Here is a 13,374-nt window from a genome sequence, read left to right as displayed (position 1 = left end):
CAAGTAATTAATTACTTTTAGAATCTTGTAACTCAGTTACTTTTTTGAAGAAGTAACTAGTAACTGTAATTAATTACTTTTTCAAATTAACTTGCCCAACACTCCACTAGGGACCGCTTGAGACAAAACAACATCTGGCGTCTCAGTCAGGGTTGCTTTCACGCTCACTAAGACAACAGGCTGTTAGGTGAAAGGTGAGTGAATAGGGAAAAGCACTTAGTACATGCTTAGCAGAGTTTGTAGGTGCTGCTCCCCTGGATTGGACAAGGCAGATTGCTGAGAAGCTGGGACCAGCCCGAGGCACCGACGATGAGAGAATTAAGTGTAAACTATGATTTCTCCCCATCAATTTTAATCAATCAGATAGATGCACAGTCTCATATAAAACTTTGTATACTGATAAGTTGAGGAACTCTGATCTGCAACTTTACAGCCTGTGGTCTTCTGAACAAAGGGGATCCATGTACATGATAACATGTAATCATTCATCGCCTGCTTTAATAAATAATAATTAAAGAAAGAAGTGTTTTACTGGGGATTCCTCAAGGTGGATAAACAAACACGCTTTCAAGTCACATAACTGACAGTAGCTGTTTCCTCCAGCTGGTTCGGGATAACGCTGAGCTCCGCTGTGAGCTGCCCAAATTGGAGAAGCGTCTCCGGGCTACAGCGGAGCGAGTGAAAGCTCTGGAAACTGCTCTGAAAAATGCAAAAGAGTCAGCCGTGAGGGATCGCAAACGCTACCAACAGGAAGTTGACCGCATCAAAGAGGCTGTGCGGTCCAAAAACCTGTTCAGGAAAGGACACTCGGCTCAGATTGGTGAGAAGATAACTTAAAACAAGCCAAGTCTGATATGTAATGTGATAGGCTGTTTGTCTTTACCTAAACTCACCTGTTACCTGCATTCATATAGCCAAGCCAATAAGAGCCGGTCATCAGCACCATCAGAATCCGTCCTTCTCCCATGCTATCCGACCTACCATCAGAGGAGGGGGTGCAGGGTCCAGCCCACAACACCAACCCCCCCGACACCAACCTCAGCAACATCTCCACCAGAGCAGCAGCAGCAAGTAGGCTCCAGGTGAGTCACACCTCAGAAACCATGGCACACAACTACAAAGCTCCAGCCACAACTTTATTTCTGTCAGCACTGCTTGTCAAACTGATCTGTTTTATTACAGCTCATTAAATAAAATGCTTGGGAGCTTTTCTACTGTATATTTGAGTGGAGGAAAACAGGATAAAAGACATCCTGTGGGAGAGAGCCAGAGATTAATAATAACTAATGATTAAATGCAGAGAGGTGTATAAACACATAGTGAGTGAAAAAGCTGACTGAAGAAGAAACACCCAGTGCATCATGGGAATCCCCCAGCAGCCAACACCCACATAGCAAGCAGGTCTGGCCCGGATCTGGTATCAAGCCGGGACTGCTGGTTGACTTCTGGCATGGTAAGTGGTATGTCATCCAGATGTGGGCCAGGCCTGGCGTAGATGCCACTGTTTATGTTCCTATTTTCCTATTTTAGTTAGAAGACCCAAATGCCATGTTGCAATTAGAGATGGCACGATACCGATACCGATATCATAAATTTGGATATCTGCCAATACCGATATGAATCCGATATAGTGTGTTTTTTAATCAATAAAACTGTTTTTTTAATATCTTGCTGCTTTTTGTATAAGTTCATACTCAAGTTAAAAAACAAACACTAAAGCTATTCTGTTATACCTGTATGCAAAAAATACACTGCACCCAAAATATTTCATAGTTCAGCAATACTGATCAATCTAATAAACTTAAACCTGCACCATCCTCCCTATTCTGGTATTTTAAAGAGTAAGCAACCTAACTAATAGGGTTCTAAAACTCCCAGCAAAAAAAAAAAATAGGGAACCACCCTCCACCTCATGATGCTTAATCGACGTAATCAACTTTAATTTGATGCAGTGTGGAAAAAAAATGCACAGAAATCAATTATTTTTCAAGAATAATTAAATAGATTCAACATCTTTCTTCAACAGAACTGCACAGATGGTTCCCAAAGGAAAAAGTACTATAGCTTACTAGGGTATATTAGACTTAATAGTTACTATATACAGTAATGGACGACAGACAAATGCTTTAAAATCTCCAATTCTCTTACTCGCATTGCTCGGATCCATATTGGAACCTGGGCAGTGTTGGGGAGTAACGGAATACATGTACCGCCGTTACGTATTTAAAATACAAAATATGAGTAACTGTATTCCGTTACAGTTACCGTTTAAAAAGGTGGTATTTAGAATACAGTTACTTTGTTGAAATAAATGGATTACACGCGGTACTTTCCTGTTTCATATTGTCGCGGGTCAGGACTGTTTGGGTTTTGTTTGTTTCTGTTGTTCCAGGCGGCAGCGTTACGGTTGCCATGGTTACAGGGTGACGCTCTCTCTGTGTTTCCTGGGTGAGAGAGTGCCTTTTTGTTGTTGTGCTAAGCTAATAGGCAGAATGCTACAGCCATCGCCCTAAAGAATGTAGCCTCATGGGCAGTGTAGTCCGTGCTGCAGGGAGAATGGACTGCCATACACGTTATGTGTCTGTGAGCGCGAGGAGGGAGAAAAAGGGAGAAAAAGGAGAGTAGAAAAGTACGAGTTGTCATCGAGCAGAAACAGGAGCTGGAAGCACATATTATTATAGCATATATAGCATATAATAATAACCACTGCAGCCAAACAGAGAGCCTGACGAGCCCAGTTGTAAGTAAGCTATTAAGACTTAACTGTACACTGTTCGCGTTTTCCTCCGAAACAATAAGTTCCGTTGGAGCAGCCTTTCAACGCCTCTCTCTGTCTAAAACTTGACCCAGAGAACAAAGTAAAGCTATTTTTCGGCTACGAGCCCAACACGGAACCCGACGTATTAGTCAGAGGTCCCTTTACTATGGTTCGGAGCCGTGGACCTTCAGTAACAGTAATAAATCACACAGCAATAGTACATTCATGTAGTTGTTAAGAAAGAAATCCAAAGTATTCAGAATATGTTACTCTCATTGAGTAACGTAATAGAATACGTTACAAAATACATTTTGGGGCATGTAATCTGTAGTGGAATACATTTTAAAAGTAACCTTCCCAACACTGAACCTGGGTGACGCCACCCTGTTACGGCTAGACTCCACCAGTATTTCCTGCCTACCCCTTCCCAACCTGCACAAGAAACGTTACAGGAAACGGGGTAATAGGAGTGTTCTTCGCGTCCGCCTCAAGGCTTACCTTAAAGCAAGGGCTACGGATTATCCAAATGCTGGCCAGGATAGTCTACGCTTTCTCCCCTCCTCCGGAGATAAAGTTTCTTCTCTTAAGTCCTCGCTTCCTTTAGTGTCGAGCCCTGTTTCTTCTCCTGGTTGTTCATCAACCTTCCATCAGTTTGAGCCCGTGTCAGTCCTTACTCTTAAGCGATTAGTTGAGCAACTGAATAATACTAATCCTATATATATCCTCCCATCTTGCATAGTATAGGACTACTTCGACCCGTCAGCTTTTAAACATGCCGTAGTCCAGCTTGTTCTTAAAAAAAGGAACCTTGATTATAATGATTATGTTAATTGCAGGCCGAGCTCCCATTCCTGTCTAAAATTCTCGAGAGGATAGTTTTTTCACAACTCCTGTCGTATTTGGATGCGAATGACATTATTGATAAATTCCAGTCTGCCTTTAAACCACGTCATAGCACCGAAACAGCTTTGCTTAGAGTCCTAAATGATCTTCTAATTGCTGATACTGGATGCGCTGCGGTCCTAGTTCTATTGGATTTATCCTCGGCTTTTGAAATGGTCGATCACAGCATGTTGTTAGCGAGGCTTGAGCATAATAATAATGGATTGGATTTATACAGGGAGTGCAGAATTATTAGGCAAGTTGTATTTTTGAGGAATAATTTTATTATTGAACAACAACCATGTTCTCAATGAACCCAAAAAACTCATTAATATCAAAGCTGAATGTTTTTGGAAGTAGTTTTTAGTTTGTTTTTAGTTTTAGCTATTTTAGGGGGATATCTGTGTGTGCAGGTGACTATTACTGTGCATAATTATTAGGCAACTTAACAAAAAACAAATATATACCCATTTCAATTATTTATTTTTACCAGTGAAACCAATATAACATCTCCACATTCACAAATATACATTTCTGACATTCAAAAACAAAACAAAAACAAATCAGCGACCAATATAGCCACCTTTCTTTGCAAGGACACTCAAAAGCCTGCCATCCATGGATTCTGTCAGTGTTTTGATCTGTTCACCATCAACATTGCGTGCAGCAGCAACCACAGCCTCCCAGACACTGTTCAGAGAGGTGTACTGTTTTCCCTCCTTGTAAATCTCACATTTGATGATGGACCACAGGTTCTCAATGGGGTTCAGATCAGGTGAACAAGGAGGCCATGTCATTAGTTTTTCTTCTTTTATACCCTTTCTTGCCAGCCACGCTGTGGAGTACTTGGACGCGTGTGATGGAGCATTGTCCTGCATGAAAATCATGTTTTTCTTGAAGGATGCAGACTTCTTCCTGTACCACTGCTTGAAGAAGGTGTCTTCCAGAAACTGGCAGTAGGACTGGGAGTTGAGCTTGACTCCATCCTCAACCCGAAAAGGCCCCACAAGCTCATCTTTGATGATACCAGCCCAAACCAGTACTCCACCTCCACCTTGCTGGCGTCTGAGTGGGACTGGAGCTCTCTGCCCTTTACCAATCCAGCCACGGGCCCATCCATCTGGCCCATCAAGACTCACTCTCATTTCATCAGTCCATAAAACCTTAGAAAAACCAGTCTTGAGATATTTCTTGGCCCAGTCTTGACGTTTCAGCTTGTGTGTCTTGTTCAGTGGTGGTCGTCTTTCAGCCTTTCTTACCTTGGCCATGTCTCTGAGTATTGCACACCTTGTGCTTTTGGGCACTCCAGTGATGTTGCAGCTCTGAAATATGGCCAAACTGGTGGCAAGTGGCATCTTGGCAGCTGCACGCTTGACTTTTCTCAGTTCATGGGCAGTTATTTTGCGCCTTGGTTTTTCCACACGCTTCTTGCGACCCTGTTGACTATTTTGAATGAAACGCTTGATTGTTCGATGATCACGCTTCAGAAGCTTTGCAATTTTGAGACTGCTGCATCCCTCTGCAAGATATCTCACTATTTTTGACTTTTCTGGCCTGTCAAGTCCTTCTTTTGACCCATTTTGCCAAAGGAAAGGACGTTGCCTAATAATTATGCACACCTGATATAGGGTGTTGATGTCATTAGACCACACCCCTTCTCATTACAGAGATGCACATCACCTAATATGCTTAATTGGTAGTAGGCTTTCGAGCCTATACAGCTTGGAGTAAGACAACATGCATGAAGAGGATGATGTGGACAAAATACTCATTTGCCTAATAATTCTGCACTCCCTGTATAGCCCAAAGCACTTTACAATGCCACTATTCATTCACTCTCGCATTCACACACTGGTGGAGGCAAGCTACGGTTGTAGCCACAGCTGCCCTGGGGCAGACTGACAGAAGCGAGGCTGCCATATCGCCCATCGGCCCCTCTGGCCAACACCAGCAGGCGAAGTGTCTTGCCCAAGAACACAACGGCCAGGACAGAGAGGCCAGGGATCGAACCGGCAACCTTCCGTTTACAGATGCGCTTCCCAACCCCCTGAGCCACGGTCGCTCTCCAATAGGTCCTTCTCGGTCAACCTGGGCACCTGCTCTTCCTCCGCTGCACCTGTCTGCTGTGGAGTGCCTCAAGGATCTGTGCTGGGCCCTATTCTTTTCTCGCTGTATATGCTCCCTCTAGGTGCAATCTTTGAGAAATACAATATCGCTTTTCACTGTTATGCTGACGATATACAGATCTACATTGAACTAGCTGATGATCCTGCTCTGTCTCTGCACTGCTTTCAAGAGTGAATGTGTCAGGTCAAAGAGTGGCTCTTAGGAAACTCTCTTATCTTGTCAAGGCTCTGAAGCCAGATGCAGGGAGACATGGAGAGAAAAACATAGGATGACGTAGGGAGATAACACAGACGAACCGACAACAGGCAGGATAACACACAGGGCTTAAATACACACAGCAGTAATCAAGGGATGGGAGTCAGGAGAGGAACACACATGGGAAAAATCAGAGCTGATGAGACAGGGAGACGTAAATTGAACACCCTCACATGAGACAAAGACCTTCAAAGTAAAACAGGAAACTCACACACGCAAAGACAGACTCAGAGACGCGGGCTTAACACAGACCTGACTACAATAGAGGGGATACACAGAACCAAAACGTAAGAATAAACAAAGATACATCAAGAAATCAAAGATTAACAATACAGAACAGAAAGCACTGGGTCACAGACCCAGGACCGTGACATATCTTAAATGATAATAAAACTGAAATCGTTGTATTTGATAGTAATATTCCTCGCGGACAATTTCACGATGCCTTTGGTTCCCTTGCCAGCTCCCTCTCTGACACTGTTAGCAATTGATAAACAAGTGTCCACTGTAGTTAGATCTAGTTTCTACCAACTGCGTGTCATTTCTAAGGCTAGGCATTATGTTCTGCATAAGGACCTGGAAAAGCCTTTGTGACCTTCTGGAACTGGGAGGTTTGAATCTATTACCCCTGTTCTAGCTGACCTGCACTGGCTACCCATTAAATACTGCATCCAATTTAAAATACTGCTGCTTACTTTTAAAATTATTAACAACACAGACCGTGCGTTTGCCTTGGCTGCACCACATTTATGGAATAACCTTCCTATTGTTATCTGCGTGTCTGACTCTATCCAATCATTTAAATCACGGTTAAAAACCTATTTATTTAACCTTGCCTTTCCTGCTTGTTAATGCCTGCATCTGATCCCTAGACTTACTCTATTTTACCTTTTATACATATCTTTTGTGGTTTTGTGCTTTTAACATGTTTTACTTGATATGCATTTTATGCCATTCCTGTGTATTAGTAACACTGTGTATTAGTAACACTGGAACTGACCTGTTAGCATACTTGGTATTTTGAAGAAAGAAAGTGTACTTTATTGGTCCCCGTGGGGAAAATCCCTCTCTGCATTTAACCCATTCACTCAGTGAAGCAGTGGGCAGCCATTGGGCGCCCGGGGAGCAGTGTGTAGGGACGGTACCTTGCTCAGGGGTACCTCAGGGTAGCTGTTCAGGGGAATCGAACCCCCGACCTTCCGATCATGGGGCCACCACTCTACCTACTGAGCTATCCCTGCCCTTTGTTATGGTCCTATAATGTTTATAATATTTCTGTCTTATTTTCTGTCTTTTATGTGAAGCACTTTGGTATACCATTAGTTTTTAAATGTGCTCTATAAATAAAGTTGTATTGTATTCTTTTGTTAGAGGATCTTCGGGTAGAGTTTTAAATCTCACATTGATATTCCAGAAGAGCGTAGCGGGTGTATGAGAGTCTTTGTATCTTTCACACACATGTTGTGTAATACGGGGGCAGAATCAATAGAAAAGCAAACAAAAAACAAAATAATGCACCTGTTTTAGGAGCCGAAGTAGCACGCTGCCATCACATCAATCCAAGATTAATTGGATTCCTCACAGTGTTATTGGAGGCCAAGGTAACGCCATTTAAAGTATCTGGTTAGATATCATGTTTTTAAGGTTTTTAGAAAACCCTGATGGACTAATCCCAGGCTATCGAGACTAGCAATTGGGACATGGAATGTCACTTCACTGGTGGGGATAGGTAAGATAAGATAAGATAAGATAAGAGATAAGATAGAACTTTATTAATCCCTCGGGTGGGTTCCTCTGGGAAATTCGATTTCCAAAAAAGCACAGCAACGACCGAAGTTACAGAGTTACAGAATATTATATATATATACACACACACACATATATATAATACAGAGACAATATAAATAAAATATACGAAGGGGATAAATAGAATAAATAGGAATAAAAAATAAAAATACAAGTGAATTGCACATTTCAAGTATTGAGGTCTATTGCACTGTTGACTATTTACAAAAGTATTGCACAAAAGGTATTGCACAGTGAGGTGAAGAGGCACTACAGCTTAGTTGTTCCCCCCTCCTTTGTCCTCCTGTTTCCCCTCCCTCTCCCCTCCAGAGAGGAGTTAAACAGTCTGATGGCGTGTGGGACAAAGGAGTTTTTAAGTCTGTTAGTTCTTGTCTTGGGGAGAAGCAACCTGTCACTGAACAGACTCTTCTGGTTGTTAATGGCCGTGTGCAGAGGATGCCTGGCATTGTCCATAATGTCCATCAGTTTCTTTAATGTCCTTTTCTCTGCCACTGTCACCAGAGTGTCCAGCTTCATGCCGACCACAGAGCTAGCCTTCCTGATCAGTTTCTCCAGCCTGGATGAGTCCTTCTTTGCTGTGCTGCTCCCCCAGCACACCACAGCATAGAAAAGTACTCCAGCAACCACCGACTGGTAAAACATCCTCAGGAGCTTCCTGCAGATGTTAAAAGACCTCAGCCTCCTGAGGAAGTACAGTCGGCTTTGGGCTTTTTTATACAGGTGCTCTGTGTTGCATGACCAGTCCAGTTTATTGTCCACCCACAGCCCGAGGTACTTGTACTTGTTGACCACCTCCACCTCCTCCCCCTCTATCTGAACCGGCAGTGGACCTTCTCTGGACCTCCCGAAGTCCACAACCAGTTCCTTAGTCTTTGAGGTGTTGAGTTGCAGGTGGTTTGTGTGACTCCATGCGACAAAGTTCCTCACCAGACTTCTGTACTCCTCTTCCTGATCATCCCAGATACACCCCATGATGGCCGTGTCATCTGCAAACTTCTGAATATGGCATAATTCAGAGTTGAGGTAACGACAGGCCAAGAGGATCATGGGTCAGGCAGTAGCCGAAGCAAAAACCTGGGTTTAGGTGGAATTCAGAGAGGCCGTGCTGAAAGCCTTTTTAATTCTACTGACATGTCATCTGTATGAAAAAGTAGAGTCTGTGTACAAGGGGGGGCGAATTGTCAATCACCGGGAGTGAGGCCACTTAAACAACTCCATGGTTGCAGAAGTCCTGGGGTGGAAGAAGTTTGGCCTAAGTTCCTGAAGGCTCTGGATGCTGTAGAGCTGTTTTGGTGGTTCCCATCTTTGCCCTCCCAGGAAAGTCTATGCCAGGGTGCTGGGAAAGAGAGCACATATCTACATGGATATTAAAGTCACTCGCTATAATTATTTTATCTACACTGATAAAAAGTCTGAGAAAACTGAATAGGAACAAACTCTTTCTCCCGGGTCAGAGTATGTTTAATATTTAATGTTGAAACCCTGAATTAACTGTTTAATCAGTCAGTTTGTTAACTTCTTTCTGAGTCGTCATTTTTTTAATCACTCCCATTCTTCACAGGTAGCAGATGACTCTGGATCAGTTTCCTTTTCTGCGGATCTTTGAACTCTCCTGTTTTCACCACTCTGCCTATACTGGAACCACACCCCACAATGTTCTGCCTTAACAGCCATTCCACCTTAAACAATCCACCTTAACAGCCTTGCCAGCTTAACAAACATTCCACCCTAACGCAGGTGCTCTCTCTGACTGTTTTCTGAATTTTTGTTGTTGTTCTTTATTCTCAAACAATCAAATATCTTCAAAGAATTACCGCTAAGAAAAGTTAGTATCTTCTTTTTTTTTTTTAACGAAATGACATTTTTAGATTTTGGGGTCTCTGTTGCCTTTATTACACAGCACAGTGGAGAAAGAGAGGAAGGATGCAGCAAAGGCTCTCGGATCAGTTCTGCCTGGTCGCTGCGTCTGGTTGCCTTTAGCTGTGAGCTAAACCTGAGTCTGAATCTGAGTCTGTAAACCTGTCAGTGTTTACTCATCATGTTTAAGACATTCAACTCTCAGATTTAAAGCAAACAGATTTTTCACAGAGGTGCAGAATTCCTCGTTTGAAATTAAATTAAAAAAGAGTTTATTATCTTTAAAAAGTGTTATTCTCCAAACCTAGGGGTAATCTGGAAATGCTGCTCCCTGATTCCAACTCCACCCAAGGACAAAAACTTTTAGCAGTCTAAACTCTACGCAGCCGTTTGTTGACTTCGGCAGTGAGCCACGCCAAAATAAAGGTCCCTAATGTTCCCTGCCCAATATGAAAGTCAAACAACAGATAGATTTCTAACCCAAGGTCCTACTCAAACAAGAGAAAACAGATTTCAACAGAAAAGGCTTCTCATTCATATCAGGCTGCTGCCGTGTTTAACATATAGTGAAAGAATACTCCAGGTTGTCTAATTTACAAAACTATTAATAACTATTTACAAAGAGCTTGATTAGGTCTCACAACGCCACACACACAAGTTCACTCACTTTACTCACTAATGAACTTTTTGACTCAGGAGTTTCACACAGAGAACACTCAAAAGTTACCATCAGAAACACACAGCTTGTTGTCCAGTCTGGGAACAGGAATCCAAGCAAACAACTCGGCTGTCAAGATATACCCACACAGGACCCTGGGAGGGAGGAGAGAGAAAAACCCACACCCACATTCTCTGGTGGGAGGGGTCACACAAATAAAAACACACATAACAATGATACTAAAATCATTCAGGGCTGTAGACTAACTTTTTGCCACAGTTGCCTGGTGCACCTAACGTTTTTTTCCTTAGGTGCACCAGCACCTGTCAACACAAAGTTCTTTGTTTGGAGCACATTTCTACAAGAAATACAAGTTACTAAAAAAATGTGTTTAAAGTGCTTCACTGAGCTGAAATTTAAACTTAAAACATCTCAAGATATATTCAATAAAAAGAAAATGTAAATTACAAAGACCTGAAAGTGCCTGACAGGCTTCAAAATGAACATCTCAGTATCTGAACAGCTTTATATCTTATGGACCCTCCTCCATTACAGTCACATGGCCCTCAGATGTCCTGTAATCTGGCCTTTTCCCCCTTTTTACCCATGTGTCTGTGATGACACCTGTAACCCGGGCACACGTGACATCATTACTGTACATGGGGTTTACCTTCAAGACATTTTTCTTGTGAAGAATTATTTTGGACTTGAACTTAGTGAACCGAACATCTTCTTTGGGAATATCGTAGGCAATGTTAAACTTAATCATCACATCGGCCTCCTGTGACGACCTGTTTGCTGCCGCTGAAAGGCAGTGGGGAGAAGCCAGTGCATTTATCGCAGCATATAATGTGTTTTCTGAATGCACTGCTTTTTCAGCGTTTCTTTTTGAAACGTATTAGCTGCAGTCACAAATGCAGTATTGCCGGCCACAGTTTCTCCACACTCACTGCAGTAAATGCAGTGCGTCATATTATCAGCTTTACTGTATCTTAGCCAGGGAAACTGGTCAAGCTGCTCTCTTCCCAACGTATACACTTTACGCTTTTACTGTCAGTGGGCTCTGAGTCCATCGTATGTGGCTCATTATCTGATGCCGTCTCTGGACCAGTGTTAGACATAACCTGAGAGGTTGATGGCTCCGTGTCAGAGCACTCGCTATGAATTTCAGAGGGATCAGGCCTTAACGAAACAGTTATCAATCGTTCTTTTCATCTTTTCTCATTACCCACAACTACAGCCACTTCTATCGGGTCTAGGCTGCTCACCTCTGTCTATCTGCCTGCACCTTCAAATGTACACACACAGGCTTACATCTGGACCATGACCAATCAGAGAGCTCCTGCCCCTCACTATCTCTGATTGGTTTAGACCACGATACAGGCATAATGTGTGATGTTTTCTTTACTTGAATGACTGGTTGCACCGGTGCGACCTAGGATTCTTTTAGTCACACCACTGAGAAGTTAGGTCGCATGTCACACTCTAGAGCCTTGTTTATGTTGATGCATTAAAAACCTCAAATCTCTTTTTTTTTAATGAAACAAATCTTTCTCACATTTTTTTTTCATTTTGAAATAAAATTTTCAAAGTGTTACAACTTTTGATTATATGAGTTTTTAAACCATAAATATGATTGCAGCTTTAAAAGACGCCGCTAGAGGAATAAAATTCAGGAAATTCCAGGAACATGATCGAAAGTTTTTCTTTTTTTCTTTTTTTTTTAAAATGAATTTAAAACTTGTTTTCCTGACGACAGTGTTGGATTGCAGATATTGATTGTGTGTTTTTAATGTGTTTATTACTGAAATGTAATTTAAGGAGTTTATTTTACTGTTTATTTATTAGCTTAAAGTGAAAAATGTGTATGTTACTTTTGTCACCCAGCTGGAAATGATCATGTGTCAGTGTGTTTGTGCGTGTGTTAGTGTTGTGGTTGTTGTTGTGAATCTGTAGTAAGTTTACAGAGCGGCGAGGCTGATGAATGACAGCTTCAAAGTGACACGATCAGCTGATGGCAGATGTTGTGAACAGGAAGTTAGTGGCATGATGTCAGCCAATCAGAACATCATGTTTTCTGCAGTGTTTGTGGTCACTTTACATCTCCAACATTATTCAGTATTGAAAGCAAACTAAAGCACATCTGTTTGTAAGTGTTTATTGATGTATTGGTAATGTTTACGTGCTGCTAATGAAAGTGTTTATCATAACTATGTTAATAATGTGCTGTAAGAACAAAGTGATACTGAAGTGATTCACAGGTTGTTGTAAAGACATCGAACATCACGTGTTTCTGAACTTGTCAAATAAAGTGAAAAATTGAGTGTTTATCTGACATCAGGAATAGTGTTTACTTCTTAATCATTTATTTAAACACTGGAAAAATTTGAGATCGGATGATTAAACTGATCAATTTTTCATATACAGGTCAGTGATGTATCTGGCTTAAGTAGTTAAGCTCGTGATTAATTACAACAGCTGTAATCGGGTTTATGTGAACTATTGGCATCGTTATTTATTTATGTTATATTTTGCACTCTTTTTGTTGAGATGGTGTACGCATCTTCAACACATTTGCTATTTTAACTGTCTTAAGGAGTGGAATGTCCCTTCTATTTTTTTTCTGTTTCTTGTAAAAAATCTAATAAAATTCAAGTCTTAAAAAAACACTGGAAAAATTCTAGAATAACATTTATAAAACAGACTTTTAATCAGCCTCTCATGAACTGCCACTTTACCGTGACACTTTGGGGGTATCCAAATTCATGGGCTACATCCTCCTGAGGCCGCATTTGTTGGCCAACATGCCGAAGGCTGTCCAGATTCGTAGACTCCTCCAAATGCAGCCGACAAATGCGTCCTCCTTTTCTCCAAATTTGAAGGATGGGTCGGGTGTGTCCTTCATGGCCCACCATATCCCAGAATTCATAGCGTGGCCCAGCCAATTCCAGTTTCCAACAATGGCGGTCACTACTAAGTTTTTAATATTAGGCAGACTACCACCAAATATGAATTCTGCGAACATTAGTCT

The 13,374-nt window shown here is 41.8% G+C and overlaps 1 protein-coding gene across 1 annotated transcript; it reads left to right on the top strand.

Moving 5' to 3' along the window:
- Positions 1-603: 603 nt before the first annotated feature.
- On the top strand, positions 604-10,555 carry LOC102309322 (kinesin heavy chain; the record flags this gene model as incomplete). The annotated part of the gene is given in 3 exon segments (XM_014331407.2): positions 604-820; positions 915-1,082; positions 9,390-10,555. Coding segments are annotated over 2 exon segments (378 nt in total), but the record flags the coding sequence as incomplete, so codon positions are not given.
- Positions 10,556-13,374: the final 2,819 nt, after the last annotated feature.

Source organism: Haplochromis burtoni, unplaced genomic scaffold (assembly GCF_018398535.1).
Source record: "Haplochromis burtoni strain Fernald_Lab_line unplaced genomic scaffold, NCSU_Asbu1 Contig_2336, whole genome shotgun sequence".
NCBI classification, from domain to species: domain Eukaryota; kingdom Metazoa; phylum Chordata; class Actinopteri; order Cichliformes; family Cichlidae; genus Haplochromis; species Haplochromis burtoni.
The sequence above is the reverse complement of the archived record's forward strand: the minus strand, read 5'-3'. Positions and strand labels throughout refer to the sequence as shown.